Source organism: Arvicola amphibius, chromosome 3 (assembly GCF_903992535.2).
Source record: "Arvicola amphibius chromosome 3, mArvAmp1.2, whole genome shotgun sequence".
In the NCBI taxonomy this organism is placed as follows: Eukaryota; Metazoa; Chordata; class Mammalia; order Rodentia; family Cricetidae; genus Arvicola; species Arvicola amphibius.
Window position 1 is genome coordinate 167,057,669 of NC_052049.1, and position 21,813 is coordinate 167,079,481.

A 21,813-nucleotide genomic window follows, 5' to 3' on the forward strand; every position below is an offset into this window, starting at 1 on the left:
AAATCTTCAATTTTTCTTAAAATAAGACTTTTATTGTCAGAACTGTTTGCATATGGCATTCTGAATATTACTGTGGAGGAACATGTTCATTCTGTAACAACACTAAATTTAAAAGTTGAAGGAACCTATTCTTTGACTTAAGGGCATACTTGAAAGCCTATAACACATTTTTATAGCTGAATTCCATTAATAACACTATGAAAACGAAAATAATTATGTTCAGGATCAGTCATTTCAGTGTGCTCAATAAACAGCATAAGACCCATGTTGTACTTGTCATGTAAAATTGAAAGTTGATCAACAGTTCTTGATTGGATTGAATATTAATTAACTGTATGTTTGATAAATACTTTAAAAACAAGCACTGCTATACTATATCTAGTAATGCCTTGAGAGAAGACATTAGCCATTTTGGAGTTTTTGTTTGTTTTAATTTATTGATTATTGTTTATCTGGGGTAGAGAAGTCTATTACGTATTGACAGACTCTGGGATTCGAGTTCATGAGGAGATACAGCTGAAAGCAAACATCATTAAATTTGGGGAAAGCTGTAGCTTATCTTCTACTTGTGAATTCCATAGTTTTTTGGTTTTTCGAGAGAGAGTTTCTCTATAGTTTTAAAGCCTGTCCTGGAGCTAGCTCTTGTAGACCAGGCTGGCCTCAAACTCACAGAGAATCGCTGCCTCTGTCACCTAAGTGCTGGGATTAAAGGCATGCACCACCACCACCAGACTCCAAAATCAATTTTAATGACTCTCAAGTTCTTCATTTTCAAGTCATTGCTTTTAAAAATGTAGATGTTTGCCTTTGTGTGCAAAGATGCTGATAAACTGATGTCTTTCTACTTTTGACAGCTTGAATGCACTAGATACCTATTACCCTTTAGCTTTTCTTTCCATTACACATTATTTTGAAAATACTTTACCTGTTACAGCATAGTTAAATATTTCGCTGATTTGCAAAAAACTATTAATTCAACGACTTGTAGTTTGAAATATAGTAATAGTCAAAATAGGTTATCTTAGAAATATTAAATTAATTTATAAATGATAATTAGCTTAAAATTATTTCCAGTATTTTTGTTTTATATTTTTGTTGAAGGGCTATAACAGTCATTGTTAACTTGTTGCTGGCTTAAATGTACAAAGAATTTTTCTGTAATACTGAATCCGTAGGTAGGTAAATATACCACTGTGTATACGTGCATATATATATCTTTCAAGGGAAATTGTTAAATTATTTAAAATCATTCTAATTCTTAGTTTTATGATATGCTAGAAAGGAAGTGTTCTTTTTCTGGGTTTGGATAGTGTGCCACTCTTAAGTGAGCAGTGGAGTGAGAAGCATTTTTCTATGTGTAAAGTTCATATGGTAGTTGTATAATTTAGGGACTTTTGAGTCACCTTAGTAAAAATATAAAGAAGCATTTGTAACACAGATGTAATAGTAGGAAGGTGGGTTACACCTAATAAATTTTTGGATGTAGGCAAGGCATTGGTGTTAACTTCTGTCTTTTGTCCAGATAGCCTAGATAAGACTTTTAATTTTACTCTTTATTATTTTATGTGTATAAATATTTGCCAATATATATGTCAGTGTACTGTACATGTCCCCGGTGTCCACAGAGGCCCAAGGAGAACTTCAATTCGCATGGAACTGTAGTTATAGACAGCTGTGAGCTACCATGTGGATGCTGGCAATCAAACCTAGGTCCTCTAGAAGTGCAGCCACTGAGCCATCTCTCCAGGTTCTTGGATAAAACTCTAAAAGTGGACAATTTTAACTAATCATGTTTTCTTTAGTTTTTGTTTGTTTGTTTGTTTGTTTGTTTGTTTGTATTTTGCTAAGGTGGAGTGAGTTATTTTGCAAGTAAGATGAGTTTATTTTTGTCCGTTACCATTTTGTAATTTTAAATTATGCCTGGGTAATAGTACTGCTTTTTCTTTCTTTCGTTGCTTTAACTTTTGATCTTACACCTAAAATGTTGTTTCATAGGTGAATATTGTGTCATTGATTTTACAGCCATGAAGCTGATGACTGCTCTGGTGAATGTTGCCTTAAACCTCAGTATTCATCAGGATAATACACAGAGGCAGTATGAAGCTGAAAGAAATAAAATGATTGGGAAGAGAGCCAATGAAAGGCTGGAGTTACTACTTCAGAAACGTAAAGAGGTAAATCTTATAGTAACTTGATCTTTTATGGTTTGTAAATATTAAGTAAATATAATAGTTCTTCTGTTCTTTGTAAAAAGAGTATTTTAAAGTTGGCTATGGTGGCTTAAGTCTGTAGTCCTAAAACATGGGAAGGTAAGGCAGGAGGGTCAGTTCAAGACCAACCTTGGCTACATAGCAAGTTTGAGACTGACCTGTGATACGTGAGACTTGTGGTGTGTGGATGAGAGGATGGAAATAAGTACCTATCTTTTATTTTTAACATTTAACTTCCGTTGAATTATTTAATCTTAAAGTTCTAAAAATAAAACTGAAATATTCATCAGTCAATAAGGGAACCATATGCAAGTTTATTTTAGTCAGATTATCAGAGTGCTAGGAAAGTCAGTTATCATGTTGTAGTCTTAGAAATAATAAACACTAAATAACACTAAATAATAAATCCCATTTGGGAGACAGCAAGTGTATATTCATAGAAAAAAGCTTCAGTCTGTGTTTTAGTTGATATATAAAGGATCCCTCTAAGTAAGATTGGTGTCTCTCCAGTCTTTCCCCTTTTCAATACAAGAGAGTCCAATACAGGAGTTTATTTAATAATCACTTATTATCTCTGAGTGCTTTTGGCCCATACTTTAGGTTTGAGAATTTAATTTTTGTAGAGATGATAAAATGTTTTTAAGTTAGATATTTCATTTTATTTTTAGATCTATTTTTATTTTATGGGTATGAGTGCAGCCTGCACATATGTCTATACACCACATGCATAAAATGCTAACATAAACTCAGGGAATGAATCTTGGGTCCTCTGGAATAACATCAGTGCTCTTAAAGACTAAGCTAAGCCATCTCTTTAGCCCAGTTGTCTTTTTTGGGAACCCCCCAAATGTGTTTGTTTGACATAGTGGAAGTTAAATCTGTTGTTTGTATTATCAGTCTTTTAATAAAAAAAGTTACATTTTCATAAGGCAGTTGCTTGTGTTCAAGCATAATGAGATTTAACAAACAGTGAAAAGCAAAAATTTATAATGAAATTATTGCCTGTACCAAAACATCTTAAAACTCTTTTCACTCATGACCATTTTCACCTTGTAACTTCTTACATTGTGGCAGTATATAGGTATATAAAATAAATATACAGATTAAACACCCTGTTTTGATTAATAAGCCATAAAGAAATTTGTTTAAAATTAATTATTTTGTTTGCATTTTAATTTATTGTATATTAACAAAACAGATTTATACTAAGGAAATATGTATACTTATTTGTTTTTACATATGCTAAGTCTAGGAGTGTGGTAATGACTGAGTTAGAATGGTTCTTGTTGCAAAACTATGAGAGTCTAAATTCAGAATTCCAGCACCCACATGAAAAAGCTGGACTTATCACTGTACTATAATCCTAGCACTGAGGATCTACAGACAGGATGATTCCTGTGGCTTGTTGCTCATCTAGTCTAGCTAAATGTGTGACTCTGGGTTAAATAAGAGACCCTGTCTGAAAAAAAAATATACTAATGTCATTATTGAAGAATACACCATAATAAGGCTTCCACATATATGTACACAAATGATCACATTTACCCGCTTATTTCACACACACACTCATGGATAAGCATGTACAAATACAAAAAGAATTAAATCTGGCTAAATGCTCAAAACTACAGAATATTGAACATCTTTAGAGTCTTTTAGAGTCGGTCACTATTTTGATTTTGTGATTATCAGTACTAAAATGCAGCTATACACAAGTACATAGTACAAAACAGCAGACTTTTTTGGGGACTATTTCAGAAAAATGAGATATTCGGTCTTCATCTCAAGCTAAGATTCATGAAGCCGGTGTTTGTTTGTTTTCAATACGGGGTATCCACTATATAGCTCTGGCTGTCCTGAAACTCACCATGTAGTTTATCCATGTAGGCTATCCTTGAATTTTTAGAGATCTGCCTGCCTCCATCTCCCAAGTGCTGTGATTAAAGGTGTGTGCCAGTTTGCATGACTTCTTGAGACATTTTTTTAAGAGGCACAATTCTAAAGCTCAAAGTCGATTTTTAAATTAAATATTCTAATTCATAATATTTTAAAGATATTTAAGATACAATATCTTTAGAGATACACTCATTTGATACATGCTGACTAATGACACTAGAGGACTATTTTAAAAGTATTATACTTAATCATGCCATTAAGTGTGTATTTTTTTCTTAATCATGCCATTAAGTGTTTATAAGAAAACCCGTCTCTCTGAATGTGGCCAACAGTGGGGACTGACTGAGAAGCAAAGGACAATGGCGCTGGGCTCTGATTCTTCTGCATGGACGGGCTCTGTGGGAGCCTTCTCAGCTTGGTCCATCACCTTCCTGGACCTGGGGGGAGTTGGGAGGACCTTGGTCTTAGCATAGAGTGGGGAACCCTGATGGCTCCTTGGCCTTGAGAGGGAGGGAGGGGAGGTATGGGTGGAGGGGAGGGGAGGGAAGGGAACGGGGAGGAGGAGGGGAGGGAAGGGAGAGGAGGAGGGGAGGAGATGGAAATTTTTAAATATAAAAAAATAAACCATGAAAAAAAAAAGAAACATAAGTCATTATATGTACCATCAAAACACTGTTACCGTATTTGAGGCAGGATTCTTTGGCATTCTATGGCATCATGGCATGTGTCTTGAAAAATGAGATGGTTTATTTTAATAAGAAAGTTTTCAAACTTATTGCCCACAATGACCCACTTTATCTGGTATATTCCACCTTGCACAGTTCTACCACCTTCTAACACTCTGTACAGAATTTGAATTTGTCAATGGGTTAAACTGTTGATTAAGTTAGAACCCTCACAATCTAACGAAGTACCCTACAGTCACATCTATACATCTCCTTTACTAAGATCTAAAGTGGCTATCAGTTCAATCAAGTTGACAACCTGGGTTAAATATTATAGGATGCTATCAGTCCAGTACAACATGCTGTTGCTGTCATGTTTTCTGAAGATATTGAGGGAAGGATTGATTAGTCTTCTCCTAGCCTCTGACTTTGTTGTTCATGACAGCATAACTCCAGTCTATACATGATGGTCTTCTAGGTTATGTATCTGTCTCCAGATTCATTGTTTTCATAATGAGATGCATTATATGGAATTCAGGAACCACTCTACTATAATAAGTCCTCATATTTAAAGAAAATCATGTTGGGGCTGGATGTATGCTTTGCAGTTTAAGGATGTTTTCTGCTCTTGCAAAGAACCAGTTTTAGGTCTTGCACCTACATAGTGGCTCACAGTCATCTGTAACTTCAGCTTCAGGTGAATCCAATATCTGTTCTTACCTCTTAGGGCTCCTGCACATAGATGGTTCATATGTGTGTAACACACATATGAATATATTTTAAAGGGAATTTTAGTTGCTATGACCATGTTTCCTGATTATTACTAAGTCTAATCTGAAAGCACTGAAGGTTAAGACTACTACTTAAAATATTTTTATTCTTAACACATACCATACTTGAAATATTGTAGAAGTAAAATAGAAACTGTGCTTTGTAAAGTAATGTTGCTTGGAAAGTATAGCCCCAGTGAATTAGTTTTTATGTTTTAAATGCATCATAAGTGTATTTTCAAACTTGTCTCAAGTATGAATGATTTTTTATATATTTTTATATAGATAATCTTGTGTGGTGGTCTGAAACATTCTAGACACTACAGTAGTTTGGAAGCAGTGAGCATTTCATAAAAGCTGTAATTTGAATATTGACCCTTTCTCTGAATGGCAGTGTAAAGCATCATATCTCCTGTATTGTTGGACAGTAGCAGCTCACAGTTACAAAGACTTGATAACATGTACAATATACTATGTTCTCAGCAGTTTTTGGATTTTATGTTGTCTGTTCTTGCATTCTATCCTATTTGCTAAACTATCTTACCTTGTATTGATGTGAAACATTCAGTTTAATAAAACAGGCTTAATTTTAGGTGATTACAATTATAGGCTAAAGCTACTATACCAAGCACATTTAAAGTAGACTTGGTTAACTTATCACATTCCATGTTCCATGTATGAATTTTAAAGGTTTAAAACTTGAATGTTTCTATTTATAATTGTCTTATCAGAACATACCTCATCTCATGTGTTAAGGAACATTAGTACTTCTTAGCTCTTTCCTATAAATCCTTTAACAGCATACAGCCAAGAGGCATTCTGAAAGTATTTCACTGTTACTTATAAACAAAGCATGCACATTATGTATATGCATAATAAAACAGTTATGTCACTGAATCATTTGGCATGAAATTCCAGGGAAAAAGTAAGGGAATAAATATCATAATGGATGTCATTCCAGAGTATTTATGTTGCTTTTGAAGTAAATGAATTTAAACCTTAACTCTGACCACTAATGTTTCGTAAAATATGTACCTCTGTGATAGTATTGGGTTTTGTTGCTGGATTACAGCATTATTGGCTATAATTTATATTTTCTATTGTTCCTCATATTTTGGGAAGTTGGCATAGTTGAGTTATAGGCCACTTAGATAAAAATAATGTGATGCTTTTTGAAAGAGGAATAGCCATGTAAATCAGGGTGACCTCTCTTGTTTTAGTTGGTTTTTTTTTTCTTTGCTTTTTGAGACAGGGTCCTGGAACAAGCTCTTGTAGACTAGGCTGGCCTCGAACTCACAGAGATCCGCCTGCCTCTGCCTCCTAAGTGCTGGGATTAAAGGCGTGCGCCACCACCGCCCGGGCTATCAGGGTGACTTCTTAAGTAAGGACGGCAGAACTAAGCCAGAACCCTTGTTTGAAGAAATGTGTAGACTTGTAGAATGATTCCAAAAATAGATTGTTCCATTGAAATAAGAAGTTGACCCAAGTCCACCACTTCTTACTTGTTCTTTTCTAGAACATATGTATGGAAAGAGGAGAGGTTCCATAGCCAATGTGACAAAACTATAGAAGATCTACTGATAACTTAGACATCAGTGGTACAGTCAGGAAAAGGTTAATAACTACCTGGTCAGTGGTAGCATGAGTCTTTAATCCCAGCACTAGGATTAGAGACAGAGGCAGGCAGCTCTCTGTGCATTTGAGGTCAGTCTGCTCTATGGAGCAAGTTCCAGGAGAACTTGGGCTATAAAGGGAAACCTTGTTCTGGGGGTAGAGGTAGGGGGAAGATAACAAAGGTTGGTAAGTACTCAAAATGAGGATAAATAGTACTTTAAAATAATTGGAACTATTCACATTCCAAATTAAATGACCAGTATTTCTTTTTTATTCTTTTTGTTTCCATTTCAGCTTCAAGAAAACCAAGATGAAATTGAAAATATGATGAACTCTATTTTTAAGGGTATATTTGTTCATAGATACCGGTAAGGTATTTTAATCATTTAGAATTTTTAAACCTAAATACTTGCTTATTTATAGCATAGTCTGTATAGCTCTAAAACTCTCATTACTTTTACTTTGTTTTCTTTCATGGAAAAGAGCTTTGTCTACAAATACTGATTTAATATTTGGAGGAAATGTTGCTATCACTGCTGCTGAAGCACCCTTCCTAACTCAGAACATTTATTACGATTGGAGATACCCTGTCACTTATATTCTCATCAATGCAAAAGGAATTAATGTGTACAATAAATTAATTGGCCTAGTAATACACTACTGAATGTCACCACATTAGAAATATTTTAGTATAGTTCTTTAAATGTCTTGTTTAGGAGTAATTCTCATCCGTCACATACTTGCCACAGTCTATCAGCCACTAGGCTTTACATTTTCTGCTGTTCACTGCAAAGAGAGACTTTTATGATTAAGACTAAGAAAATAATATTTGTATGTAGCTATAAATATTTAGATGGCAGCTTAATACTGTATCCATCTTGCAAAGCATTTATAGCTTCCCCCTATTAAACGTCTCCCTAGGACCTATGACATTGCCTGGACTTTTGACTAGGTTTACAGTATCAGAAATAGATCCCCAAGTAGTACTGACTTGATGTTATACCATTGTGCTTTCTATAATAACTACTAATTTAATTCCCAACAGTCAACCAGTGATCCCTTTTCTCCAGTCTTACCAGTTTACTATCTTCAGCATTTTAATAGCTATTCTTACTTGTGTAAATGAATCTAAATTTTTTGATCTGAGTTTCCTAATGAGCTTGGGCTTTTTGTTTTCATATTCCTGTTAGCTATATGAATGCCTTCTCTTAAGAAATGTCTACTAAGGCCACATGGTGTTAGCTCACACACAGCTTCAATCCCAACACTCAGAAGGCAGAGGCAGGTGGATCTTTGTGAGTTTGAGGCCATCCTGGTCTACAGAGTGAGTTCCAGGACAACCTCCAAACCTACACAGAGAAACCCTGTCTCAAAAAAAAGAAAAAGAAAAGAAATGTCTATTAAGTTATAAGATATGTTTCCTTTTTTAACCATCTGTTTATTTTTATGTTAACATTTACTATTCTTAAAATTTTCTGGATACTAACCCCTTAAAAAATGTGTAGTTTACAATTATTGTCTTCTGTTTTGTAGGCTCTCTCATTGCACTGTTGATTGTTTCTTTGTCTATGAAAAAATATTTTAACTTGGGTGAAATACAGTTTGTCTCTTTTTCCTTTTTTGCTACCTGTGCTTCTGGGAGTCGTGCATACATGACACCTTGTCTCCAAGCTTCTGCTCTCTTGCTTGCACTCTCACTCAGGTATAGACAAAAGCAGACATAGCATTGTAATAGAACAGAGAGCCTACACGTAAACCAAGCATTTATAGCTAAGTGATCTTCAACAGAGAATAAATTTTAGAAGAAGACCTTTTCATTAAATAATATTGGGAATATTAGATAATCACACCTAGAAAAAAATGTATGAGAGGGGATTTTTGTTCTCACTTGCAGAAAAAAAAGTCAGCTCTAAATAGATTAAAACCTGAAACAGGGCTGGTGGTGTGGCTCTGCAGGTGAAGCACTTGCTGTACAGGCTTGATAATTCCTGGAACCCACAAAAGAATGAAAGGGAAGAACCAGTTACACATGCTGTCCTCTGACCTCATGTATGCCATGGTACTCCCATGCCCACATACACACAACAGTCTAGGGAAAAATATGAGGATACTGAGAGGGACAAGGATTTCTTTTGGATGTCTTTCATCTGTGTTTTCTGGATATCATTGTAGAAAACATTTACCCCTTTTGTTAGTTTTATCCCTAGGTATGTTATTGTTTTTTTATGGTATTGTAAGTAAAGTTGCTATCTTGCACACAATTTCAGATCATTTTCTGTTACTATATTACAGTGCTACTTATTTTTATATGTCGCTTTTATATCATGTAACTTTGACAAATTCATTTATTCTCATAATTTTCTGGCAGAATATTTGAGGTTTTCTGTGTATGCAATCATGTCATCTGAAAACAATGAGAAACTGAGAGCTTATTTTCCAGTTTGATGTTTATTTCTTGTCATGTCTGGAAGCTTTGGCTAGAACTTCAGTACTATAATTAATAAAATTGTAAAACTTGGCAGTTTTTCCTTGTTTTGTCATAATTCTTTTTCACTCGCTTTGCCCTGACTCTTGGTTGGTTAAATACTGTGATCATATTCTCCTTTAATGCTTTAATTGTGTTTTTACTTAATTCTTTGCAACAATAAAAATAAAATATCTATATTTAATAAAACTCAGATTAATATCAGTGATAGAGCACCTGCTTTGCATATATGAGCCTTTGGCTTCAATACACAGTCCTTCATATAGTAAACGAACAAAAAAAATTTGTATTCTACTTTAGTGAATACAAATCAGGACCTTTGTACTGATAATTTCAGTTGTATATTCACTTTTCTTGCAGACTAGTCAAACCTATGGTCTTTTTTGTTTTGGGTTTTATAGGTTTTATTCTTATTTACAGATCTTTTCTGTGCATATGAATATGCGTGTAGTATCTGGATTCCAATCATATCTGCATCTTCTAGATAACAGCTGATGGTATTCTTGCATTCCATGACTGCAGCCACTCTGTGTCAGATGTTTGAAGGAATTGTTTTATATCAAAATGTCACTGACTTCAATTTTTTAATCCTAAATTAGTCATTTGTTTTTCATGGCTCAGATGGGAAGTAGAATTTTTTTTACTTGGCTCTGTCATTTCCAGTTTTGTCTTTTGATGTGGAATCTAGATGAAAGTTTTTGGATTTTGTAGTCCTTTGAAAGGATAGATCCACAGTCTCTGACTTGTCTTGTTACAACCTAAGTAGTTGTCTGTTTTCTTGAAGCGTTTGTAGTTAATTTACTTTTTAGTTTGGCTGCCTTTTAGACTTTTGTATATTTCTTTTTCTTTACCAATAGGTTTGTTTTTCTATTATGATACAATTTAGTATCATTTTCTTCCTCTTGCTTTTTTTTTCATCAATGGTCTTTAGGATATTGTACATGTTTGTAACTTCTTAAACATATGAACTTTGTCATAGTAATCGTTTTAATGTTCTGCATTGTTTTATATTATATATGATTTTTTGTTTGGATTGAGTTGCGGGTTTTTTTCCTTTTATCAGTAATTTTCTTTTCATGCCTCATTTTTATTTTTATCTAATTTTTATTTCATGACAGTTATTGGTTTTTGCTTACCTATGCTGGATACTTTTATATTCTTTCATATATTCTCTTTATGAAAATCAGTTATTAAATTTTTAAGGTTTGCCAAGAACAATAGTAGAATTTAGTCTGTGACTAATTTCTCCTCAGTGTTCAAATAATACAGTGTATAATTTGTTGGATCACCCAAACCCAAAGTATTCCTAACTCCATGTTTACTCCAAGAATTATTCTCTTTGGTCATCTATTCTTTATCTAAGAGTAGTTTTCACGTGTACAGACATTTAGTTTCAGCTCACAGTGCTTGCTACCTAGAAGTATAAATGTGGGCTACTATCAAAGTGTCTTCACTTGCCTTGAGATTATTGGCTATTTGAATAGAAATCTAATATCTTTTTTTTCACATTCCGAAGTAAAAAAAAAAATAGATGTGCCTTTTGACCCTGTCATATTTGTCTATTTTCTTTTTGAGGTTTGTTTTTTTTTATTTTTGAGGCAGAACCTTGCTTAGAAGCCTCATCTGCCTTGGAACTCAACCCAGAATGACATTTGATCTTTCTGCCTCAACCACTATAATTAAATTAATTAACTGCTATAATTAAAGGAGTACACCATTATGTCTGTGTTTCGTAAGGGACTCTTCAGACAAAATCACATAGATTTTCTGAATGTTGTCACTTTTTGTTTTTTTTTTTACAAATGTATAATGCAACAAAAACAAAATGTAACATAATTTCACTTTTATGAATCTATTCCTTTTATTCCTGACATTCTAGTATATTTAAAATAATTGGTATGCCTTAAATAATAAAAGTTAAACTTAGTTAGGAAAGAGGTTTTGAGTTCTTTGGGTATATACAGTAACTTCTCTCAGAAGCTTCTGTTAATTTCGGTTAGGATATTGCACACTGTGATGTCTTCTAACAGCATTAAGCCTTCTTTGTACTTTTAAGTTTTATTTAAAAGTCTGTTAGTCATCTTCTGTAGTCTAAATTTCTTATTCATGGTATAATAAAAGACAATAAGGTGACTTTTTTCCAGCAACCTGATTAGATTTTTATTTCACTTGATTTCTTTTTATCACATACACACACACAACTTCTATTGTCACGTTATTTTAGAACAATAAAATTAGAGCAAAATTTTATAAATAATTATTTGAGGTAGGAATTCATTTTATTCTGCAATTCATATTGTAGACCTTTTTGTCATAAAGAATTATTTGTTTTAGATCTCTTGAGATTTTGTCTATGTGAGCCCTAATTCTACTGATACCTCCACTTTTTAGTTAAGAGGTTCCTCAGACTTTGTTTTGTAGTCATTTGAATTTCATCTAATTACTGGAAAAACTGTTACAAAAATACTGCAAGAAAAATTTTGTTAAAATCAGCTAGAGTTCATTTTCATTTTAAGTAGAAAATAATTAAATTCCCATTCATCAAAAAGTAATCCAAAATGCAGATATTGAAGGCTCATTTGTTAATGAGTGTTAAACACTCAGATTGTCAATACAGTTAGTTAATCAGGTGAGTTTTTTCTATAGAAATCTCCATAGTCATTTTACACCTAAAAATATAGGTAAACACAAAAGATTAATATGTGTTAATTAGACCAGAATTATCCTTTTGTATGAGTTTTTCTTTGTTTAATTTTTCAAGTAGAATTTATTCTGAATTCACTTTAGCTACTTATTTTAAGGCCTCAATGCCAAAATTGTAAAAAAAATTGTCTTATAATTTTTGTTAATTTTTTTTCTTTATGACTTAACTTTTCTGCTCTAGTTTAATATTTGCTTTGTTGCTGTCATATCTGGAGCTATCCTCTACTCTGTCTGAATGGCATGGATATTTTAGGTAGATTGTGCAAAGTAACTTTAGTATGAAAACTAAGGACTCTGGAAAATATCTTTATATCGAGTTGTAATCAGCAGAATAGTAAGAAACAAGTGTTGCACCATTTATGCCCTACCTTCTAAAGTGCAGTATTAGTTCCTAGGACAGGAGAGTGATGTCTATTATTAGGATCCTTTCTGTGTTAGATAGTTTAATGTCAACCTGACAGAAGTGTAGAGTCATTTGGTAAGAGAAATCTTAATTGAGAAATGCCTCTGTAGGGAAGCCTGTAGGGCATTTTCTTATTAGATGATTGATGTAGGCAAGCCCGACCCACAGGGGACTCTGCCACCCCTTGGTGGTCCTGAGTTACATAAGAAAACAGGCAGAACAAACCAGTAAGCAACATTTTTTTATGGCCTCTTTATCAGTTCCTTCCCTGATATCCTTGGACTGCTATGAACTATAAGGTAAAATAAGCCCTTTCCTCCACAAGTTGCTTTTGGTCAGTGCTTTATCACATCAGTATATTTAATTAGAGTACCACTGATACTACTATCATGGGAGTCACCAAAAAAATGTGGGTGTTGATGCATTTGAATTCTGTCAACTGAAAAGAACTAGGAGGAGGGCCCACTTGTTCTTCTGGGCCACCCAGCTAGCTTAGCCCCAAAATAACCAAGCAGATTCTGTATTAGTTAAATTGCTGCTTTGCCCAATAGCTTTAGTTTCTTATTGCCTAATTCTTACATCTTAATTTAACCCATTTGTATTAATCTGTGTATTGCTACGTGGCAGAGGTTTACCAAGTAAAATTCCCAGCATCTGTATCCAGCAGATTCATGGCATCTCTCAAACTCTGCCTCCCTTCTACCAGTATGCCATTTAGTTTTCCCCGCCTACTTAAGTTCTGCCCTTTCAACCAGCCAAGGCAGTTTCTTCATTCATTAACCAATGAAAGGAACACATAGAGAGAAGGACCTCCCACACCATTTTCCATTTTCTGTTTAAACAAAAAGGAAGGCTTTAACTTTAGCATGGTAAAATTACATATAACAAAACAGATATCAAGCAAGAATTACAGTTACAATATTTCTATTTACTTTATCTTTTATCATAATTAAGGAAAACTATAACTATTATCTATTCTTCAACTCCATCAAAGATTCCAGAAGAATATAATATTACTTAAGTAAAAAGGAAATGCATTGTAAGCAGCTTTCAAAACTCTAGAAATCACATCGACATCTTGCTGCCTGGTCAGTCATCCAAAGTTTTCTGTACCTTTGGGGCATCCATCTTTGGCCTTCAGGCCCATAGTATCCAGCAGACTTTTTCACGAAGGAGGAGATTTCAAAGACAGTTCACTCACTTTCTTCTGTATTCTGCAGAATGTCTCACACTGTTTTTCATAAATCAGGAACCCCAAAGGATCATCTCACCTTTAGGCAAGTTCAACGTCATTTTTCTGCGGGTACTGCATGTCCAGTTTAGCAGTTAGGCAAGAGCAGTTTTTTACCCAAATGGCTAAGGAGCCTCTTCAATACCCATCTTCTTCTCAAAGTAATTGGTGCTGCCAGGTGCAGATGTGTCTCACTGTTAGGAAAAGTCCTAAGTTCTTAAAACATTTTAAAGTCATATTCTGTAGTCTTTGAAAGATAAGAAGAATGCCTATCCATCTGAAATATATCTATGCACATCTAGAAAATCTTACTAACGACTACAAAGCTTGACTATTATAGATGATTATGTATTAACCTGTATTTCTTAATTATACGTTACATTTTTAAATGAGCTTCACAATCACAGTACCTTAATCAAGATCAGAAATACATATACATATAAGAAAATTGACCTTAAATTTGTATCAATAAACCAAGATCCATATCAATGCAAATCTCTATAGCATATCCCCCTTTAAATGTTAAAGAACATTTATAAACAATATTTGGGAATATGGGTGTAGTTTTTTCCATAGTGCTTCCTGCTGATTGCTATGGGAAATATGGCAGTGCTTACTTGCCCCAACGATTCCAGCATGGCAGAGCTGCTTGTGCCTCTCATTCACACACACCACCCCACTTCCAAGCACACAGCCCGTCCAAGTTGCCATCAAGCAAGCTGCAGCAATCTGCTCACAAATCCCATCCAAATACTTGGTTTAACAAAATAGCCAGAGGTCTCGCTGGCAGCATATCCCAGAAAGCCCATATTTTAAAATGGTATGGTGTTTTTTTTTTTCTGCTGCTGCTGCTGAGTCAGGAAAATCTTTCCTAAAGGAGCTATGGCACGCTACCAGCAAACACCAAAAAGCGGTGTTAAACTCTGTATTTATTTCTTAAATTCCCTTTCAAGCTTTCTCAGGTTTTACATTGATTTAACTAGCACACATTGGAGGGCCTGCTTGTACGTCCCGGCCTCTCGGCTAGCTTAGCCTCAAAATAACCACACAGAAACTGTATTAATCACTGCTTGGCCCATTATCTCTAGTTTCTTATTGGCTAATTTTTACATATTAATTTAACTAATTTCTATTAATCTGTGTATCGCCACATGGCAGTGGCTTACTGGCTAAAATTGCCAGCATTTATATCTGGCGGATCTTGAACTCTGCCTCCTTTTTACCAGCATGCCACTTAGTTTTTCCTGCCTACCTAAGTTCTGCTCTATCAACAGGCCAAGGCAGTGTCTTTATTCATTAACCAATGAAAACAACACATAGACAAAAGGACCTCCCACACCAAAGAACTGATACTTAGACCCAACAACTAGACTGCTAGTTATTATTAGATGACTATAATCCTTAAATATTAGTTAAAATACCAAATCATTCTAAATCAGTCATTGTAAAGCAGCTATTACTATGTCATAGTCTTTATTTGTTAGGAATTAGGGGTGACTTAGCTAGCTGGTTCTGGTTGCTAGATTTGACATACATAACAATATTGTAACTATGCATTTCACAAAGCTAGAAGACATTATTTCGAGACAGCTATAGTGCTGTATTCTTCTGGGAATGAAGCAACAGTATTGTGACACTGAACTATTCTAGGATACCTGGTAAGAACCTATCATGAAAATCTAAAGAAGCCCTTCACCTTTAACAAATAAACGGAAAACAGGAGAGGAAAGAGGAAAAGAATAGGGTAGGCAGAAGAAGAAGAAAAGATGAAGAAGGATTTTGAATTTTTTGCCTTAATAACATGATAAATTGTGCACAGTGTGATTTAACTCTTAACCCTATATATATATACTCAAACATCACACGTTAACTCACTAATATTTGCAATTTAACTTTTCAGTTTATCATTCAAATTGGATTAAACTTAAAAATCAAAAGACATTGTTCAAAGCTACAATCCTCTAGTTAAATTTGGAAAATCATTTTTAAGATAGCTTAACTAAACATAAGTGGTGGTGGAAAGCCTCAATTGCTCATTTCATGGATCTCCCCATAGGGCTCCCTGAATGCTTTCTTTTTTGACTTGGTTTCTGGAATCAAAGCTTACCATTTTAATCATTCTCATCACTGATGCGTTACGTAGGATACCCATACTCAAGAAAAGGTAAACAAATGTTCACCAGAGAGACTATGTAGACTGGCAGATTTTTGGATATACTTTGAAATCACCACGGAAGGACTGGGGAATGGCTCATTATATATCAGAGTTTGGTACACAAGCCTGAGGGCCTGAATTTATCCCCAGAACTTTCTGGTGGAGTGGGGAGGACAAACAAACAAAAAACTGCTTGACTAAACTTGAGAGTCTTAGGCAGAAATATTGTTATAAGTTTGAGAACCATAGAATAAGAACACAAGGAGATGTTGCCTAAAAAAGACAGACAAATAATTTATCTGAGAGTGCTGGCACACACCTATAATCCTAGAACTCAATGTTGCAGGAATATTGGAAAAAATAAATAAGTGCCTTAATGCTAAATTACAGCTGAGTTTTATTTCTAATTTTAATGACAAGTTTGTCTTGTTTTTGTTTTGTTTGATTTTCTTTTTGTTTTTTTTTTTTTGAGATGGGGTTTTTCTGTGTAACAGTTTGGGCTGTCTGGAAACTTACTTTGTAGATCATACTGGCCTTAAATCATAGAGATCATCTGTCTCTGCCTCCCAAGTGCTGGTTTAAAGATGTATGCTTCCATCACTATTTTGCTAATGAGTTAAAATTTCTCTCTCTCTCTCTCTCTCTCTCTCTCTCTCTCTCTCTCTCTCTCTCTCTCTCTCTCTCTCTCTCTCTTTCTCTCTGTGTGTGTGTGTGTGTGTGTGTGTGTATACATACACACAGGGGTTTTTTTGTTGTTGTTTGTTTCAGTTTAGACAGTGTCTCTATTTAGACTTGGCTACCCTAGTATCACTATGTAGACTAGGCTGGCCTCAAACTTAGAGATCCACCTGCCTCTGCTTGTTGCTTGCTGAGATTAAAGGCATGCACCACTACACCCCACTCATATATTTTTTTAAGTTGGGGCTAATAACCTGGTGAGAAAAAAGATAAAATTAAAACTTTTTTGAGAAATTACTTTGGAGTAGGAAAATCATCTCATAACAACCATACTGAATGTGTATCCTGAGGGTAATGGGTAGAATTCTGAAGTGTATGGATTTCTACCACTTTCACATTATAACTAGAGTGGGTGATTATCCACTGGTCACCCTAAAACATACTCTAAAGCACAGCCTAAAACATAGCCTAAAACTAATGATGAAAGACCTGTGATTTGAATGAAGTAGTAAAATGAGTTTTATAGAAGTACAAGCTAAACTACAGATTTTCTTAGTTCTCAATAAATGTCTCAAAGGCTTGTAATTTTTTTAATTGTTTTACATTTTCATTTTTTATTGTGTTGGGGCATGTGCAGTACCCACAAATGCCAGAAGAAGGCATCCCAATCTCCTGGAGTTTATACAGTTACAAATGGTTCTGAAATTCCTGGTAAATGCAAGAAGTCAAACCAGGATGCTCTGGAAAAGCAGATGGTGCCATGTCTCCAGTTATAAGGCAGTTCCAAATACTTGACTTCTACATGATCCTGCCTTGTTAAATATGTAAACTAGTTTTTGTCAGCCATAAAAATTAATTTTTATTCAATTCATTAAAAGTTATGTAAGCTGCTGGTGGTGCACACCTTTAATCTCAGTACTAGAGAGGCAGAGGTTGTGGATATTTCTCAGTTCAAGGCCAGTCAGGTCTACAGAAAGAGTTCCAGGACAATCAAGGCTACACAAAAAAACTCTGTCTAAAAAAACAAAAACAAATGAACATAAGACAAAGAAACAAAAAAACCAAAACAGCAACAAAAAAGGATCGTGCAAGCATACATTGTATGTTTGTTTTCTCAGACGATTTGACAATAGTTGTGATACTGTCAGAAATCTTGAAAATTGCCATTGCCTGAATTAGTGCGGAACAAATATGGTGGGCTTTATGACACTTATAGTTAATAATTTCTATTTTCATAAAAAATTAAAACAAGATATTTATGTTGGAGACCTTTGGCAATGCAGGTATAAAACAGTATTCATAATGTTTATGTTGGACTGGTGAGGTGCCTCATTGGATGAAGGCACTTGATGCCAAACCTGTCAACCTGAGTTCAGTCCCTGGGACCTATATGTCAGAGCGAGAAAACTAACGCCTCTATGTTGTCCTCTGGCCTCCACACTCATGCCATGGAATATGTGTGACCTCTCTAAAAGTTGCCGGGCGGCGGTGGCGCACGCCTTTAATCCCAGCACTCGGGAGGCAGAGGCAGGCGGATCTCTGTGAGTTCGAGACCAGCCTGGTCTACAAGAGCTAGTTCCAGGACAGGCTCCAAAGCTACAGAGAAACCCTGTCTCGAAAAACCAAAAAAAAAAAAAAAATAAAAAAAAAAATAAAAGTAAAGTAAATGGGTGCAATTTATAAATTTATTAGGAAGTATTTATATTGGACTTGGGAATGGAATCCAGTTAATACAGAGCTTTTCTGGCATTCCTAATGCCCTAGGTTTAATCTCAAGCCCTGAGTAAAACTACATGTGATCACAGAATTTGCTTGTAATCCCTGCACTTGGGAGGTGAAGTTATAAGGATCAGAGATTCATGGTCGTCCTCAGCTACATAGTATTTTTAAGTCCAAACTTCTTAACATACCCTGTCATAACAAAGGAAATAATATAATTTATATTTTTTGAAAATTTGTTGGAATACATTTTAGGTCTCTGTATAATTTAGAGGTTTGTCTTCTTCTTCCCCGTCCAGTGATGCAATTGCTGAGATTCGAGCCATTTGTATCGAAGAAATTGGAGTATGGATGAAAATGTATAGTGATGCCTTCCTAAATGACAGTTACCTGAAATATGTAGGATGGACTCTTCATGATAGGGTAAGTTGGTATCTTCTAGTTTTGGTGGAAGAAGTATCTATCTCCATACTTATTTGATTTCAATTTGCATGCCAGCAAGTATTTGATTGCATGCCAGCAATTAAAATGGCAGTATCTTATTTTTTAAGAGATATAATAATATAAAATTTAAGATAATACAAATAATATATGATAACCATTATGGAATTTAAGATAGTACTTTATGTGTCTCCCTTGGATGCAATGCTATCTTGAATTATCTTTGAGGATCTGGTTTATCTGTACTAATAAGAGAATACATGCATCATCTCTAAAAAGGAATAGTTTCCTTCTAATCAAAGATCAAAGATGATTAGTTGTAATAAAAATTAAGTAGCTTTCATGTTCAGGATTTTGTTGGATCATGACTTTTTAAGTCAGTTAAATCAGATTTGTTAGCACTCTTGAGTTAACTAAGCCCAGTTTATATTGATCCATCTCCAGCTTTTAGGAAAAAGATCGAGATTTAAAAGAAATCCTATGTAATTGAATCCTACATGAGAAATCCTCAAAATAAGTTTGTTTTAGATTGTTATATTTTTAACTGTTTAACAGCTATTGGAATATTTTTAAAATATTATTACATTTGTAGGTAAATGAAGAAATTTTGTAAAAATAGTAAAAGGCTTGTTTTCTGTATCGTATGCATGTCAGTATTTACTATAAAAATCCGTGGTGAATAAGTAGTGCTGGTGAGATGGCTCAGCAAGTAAAGTGCTGCACTACCTTGGCAACCTGAGTTCAATCCCTGGAAAGTAGAAGGAGAGCCAATTCATAAAGTTTTCTGTGGCTCCACACATATGCTCACACATACATATCACACATGTGCATGTATAGACACAAACTAATAAAAACACATTAAAATATTTAGTATTATCAATGTTGAAAATTTTCAATATTGTGAGAATTTTCATTGAGATTTCTGTGGTACATTGTTTTCTGTTAGAAGTCTTGACTGTGTACAGAAATATGATTACAGCTTGTTTACTTAACATACAGATTTTTAGTTGTTAATTAAAAGGTGTTTCTCTCCTTACTCCCATCTCAGTACCACATTCAAAGAAATTTTTTAAATACAAATCTTCTCTGAAAAATATAATGTCAGACTGGATTACCTGTTTATGTTTCATTTTTCATATGTAATCTTGACATGAATTTAAATCTTTCCATGTCAGCCCACTTTAGATTGGTCTATGAAAATTTTTTAACAATTTGAGGGAATGTAGAATTACACAGTGCCCTCACATGAATGTTTTCACATTCTCTCAAAGTAAACAAGTCCGTCATCAGTCTTTTTTTTTTTTTTAAGAATTAATTTAAACCTTGATGCTTTGATTTTTCTCTCAGTTTCATCTCAGTTCTTTCTCTGGTCACTAAAGAGAATATTTTTCTACATTTATGTAACACTTAGCAGTTCTATCTGATTTTTATAAATGACAGCCAATTCTGGGAAGATACTAATTTGATGTAAAATAGTCATCATTATTTTAGTTAAATATTTTAGGATTTTTATTTCATTTTATGTATATGGGTATTTCACCTACACTTATCTATTAGCATCATGTGCATCCATGGTGCCCAAGGAGATCAGAATAGATTGTCAGTTCCCCTAGGCCTGGAGTTACTGATGATCCATAAACAACTAATATTTATGGATCAACTAATATAAATTAGATACTGTATTACATATAATTCAGATTTCAGTGAGGGCTTGGTTGTAGTGATCCATTCAAGTGCTTATGGAGCTATAAGAAAACTTGCGTCAGAGAATAGTGGTGCCGAAACGAGCAAATACCAAAATTAGAATTTTCATTCTAACTAGTTATTTTATAGTTATCTAAGTTATTTCAATAAATCTCTCCTAATTTATTTGGTATGACATTCCTGTGGCATAGGCTAGACATTTGATAGGTGAAGTACCAAGATTTGGGAAGAGAGATAATTAAGTAATTAAGAGTTGTTGCTGGGTGGTGATGGTGCTTGCCTTTATTAATTACAGCACAGGAGGCAGAGGCCAGTGGATCTCTGTGAGTTCGAGGTCAGCCTGGTCTACAAGAGCTAGTCAGGCTCCAAAGCTACAGAGAAGATACCCTGTCTCGAAAAACCAAAAGAAAAAAAACGTTGCCACTGAAAGATTTCAGTTCACAACGTGAAAATAAAACCCTAGTCTATGAAGCTTGATAAAAGAATTTAGGTTTTTTGTTAATTTGTTTGATTCGGTTTGGTTTTGGTTTTAGTTTTAAGGCTGTGTTTGGAAAGAAGTTGGCTGTGCTACCTTACATCTGAAGTTTTAACTTTACATATGGAAGACTGTTACTGCTTTTCGCTCGTCCATTGTTGTTCTTTTTATTGTGTATGCATAGTGCTTTTTCGGCTTTCCTCCTCTCTTGCTATGTGGAATACTGTAAACTATGAGCAGGTTCCATAGTTTCTCCACTGCCTTCCCTTTATCACTGCCACCCTTTACAATTATCGTTCTCTGTCTCTGTCCATTTCATGTTTTTGGGACAGAAGACCTGAAAGCTGAATGTCCAAGATCAAGCACCTTCCTCTGTTCAGTTCCTAATGAGCATATTTTGAGCACAGCCAGCATGACAAATGGTAACACTTGTAGAAGTGGATAAACGAAAGCTAACATACTGAGGGGAAAAAGAGAGACTCGGGAGGGTTTAGGCTTTCTTACATAACCATCTATTCTCTCAGGAGATAATCTGCTAGCATTAAGCTAGTAGTGATGGCCTAGCTACCTTCAGTAGTACTATACAAGGGAGAAGATTTCCAATACATGGAACTCTGGAGTTAAATCATTATTATAAAATAATATTTCCAGCTTACCTCTAATGGTT

The 21,813-nt window shown here is 34.6% G+C and overlaps 1 protein-coding gene across 4 annotated transcripts in view; it reads left to right on the top strand.

Moving 5' to 3' along the window:
• Positions 1-21,813, top strand: part of Stag1 (stromal antigen 1) — a 324,710-nt gene that overhangs the window by 185,540 nt on the left and 117,357 nt on the right. For all 4 annotated transcript variants that reach the window (XM_038322525.2, XM_038322527.2, XM_038322526.2 and 1 more), the window contains 3 exons: positions 2,023-2,174; positions 7,447-7,520; positions 18,826-18,949. In XM_038322525.2, coding sequence (XP_038178453.1) covers positions 2,023-2,174; positions 7,447-7,520; positions 18,826-18,949 — 350 coding nt within the window. The remainder of the gene's footprint in view (positions 1-2,022; positions 2,175-7,446; positions 7,521-18,825; positions 18,950-21,813) is intronic.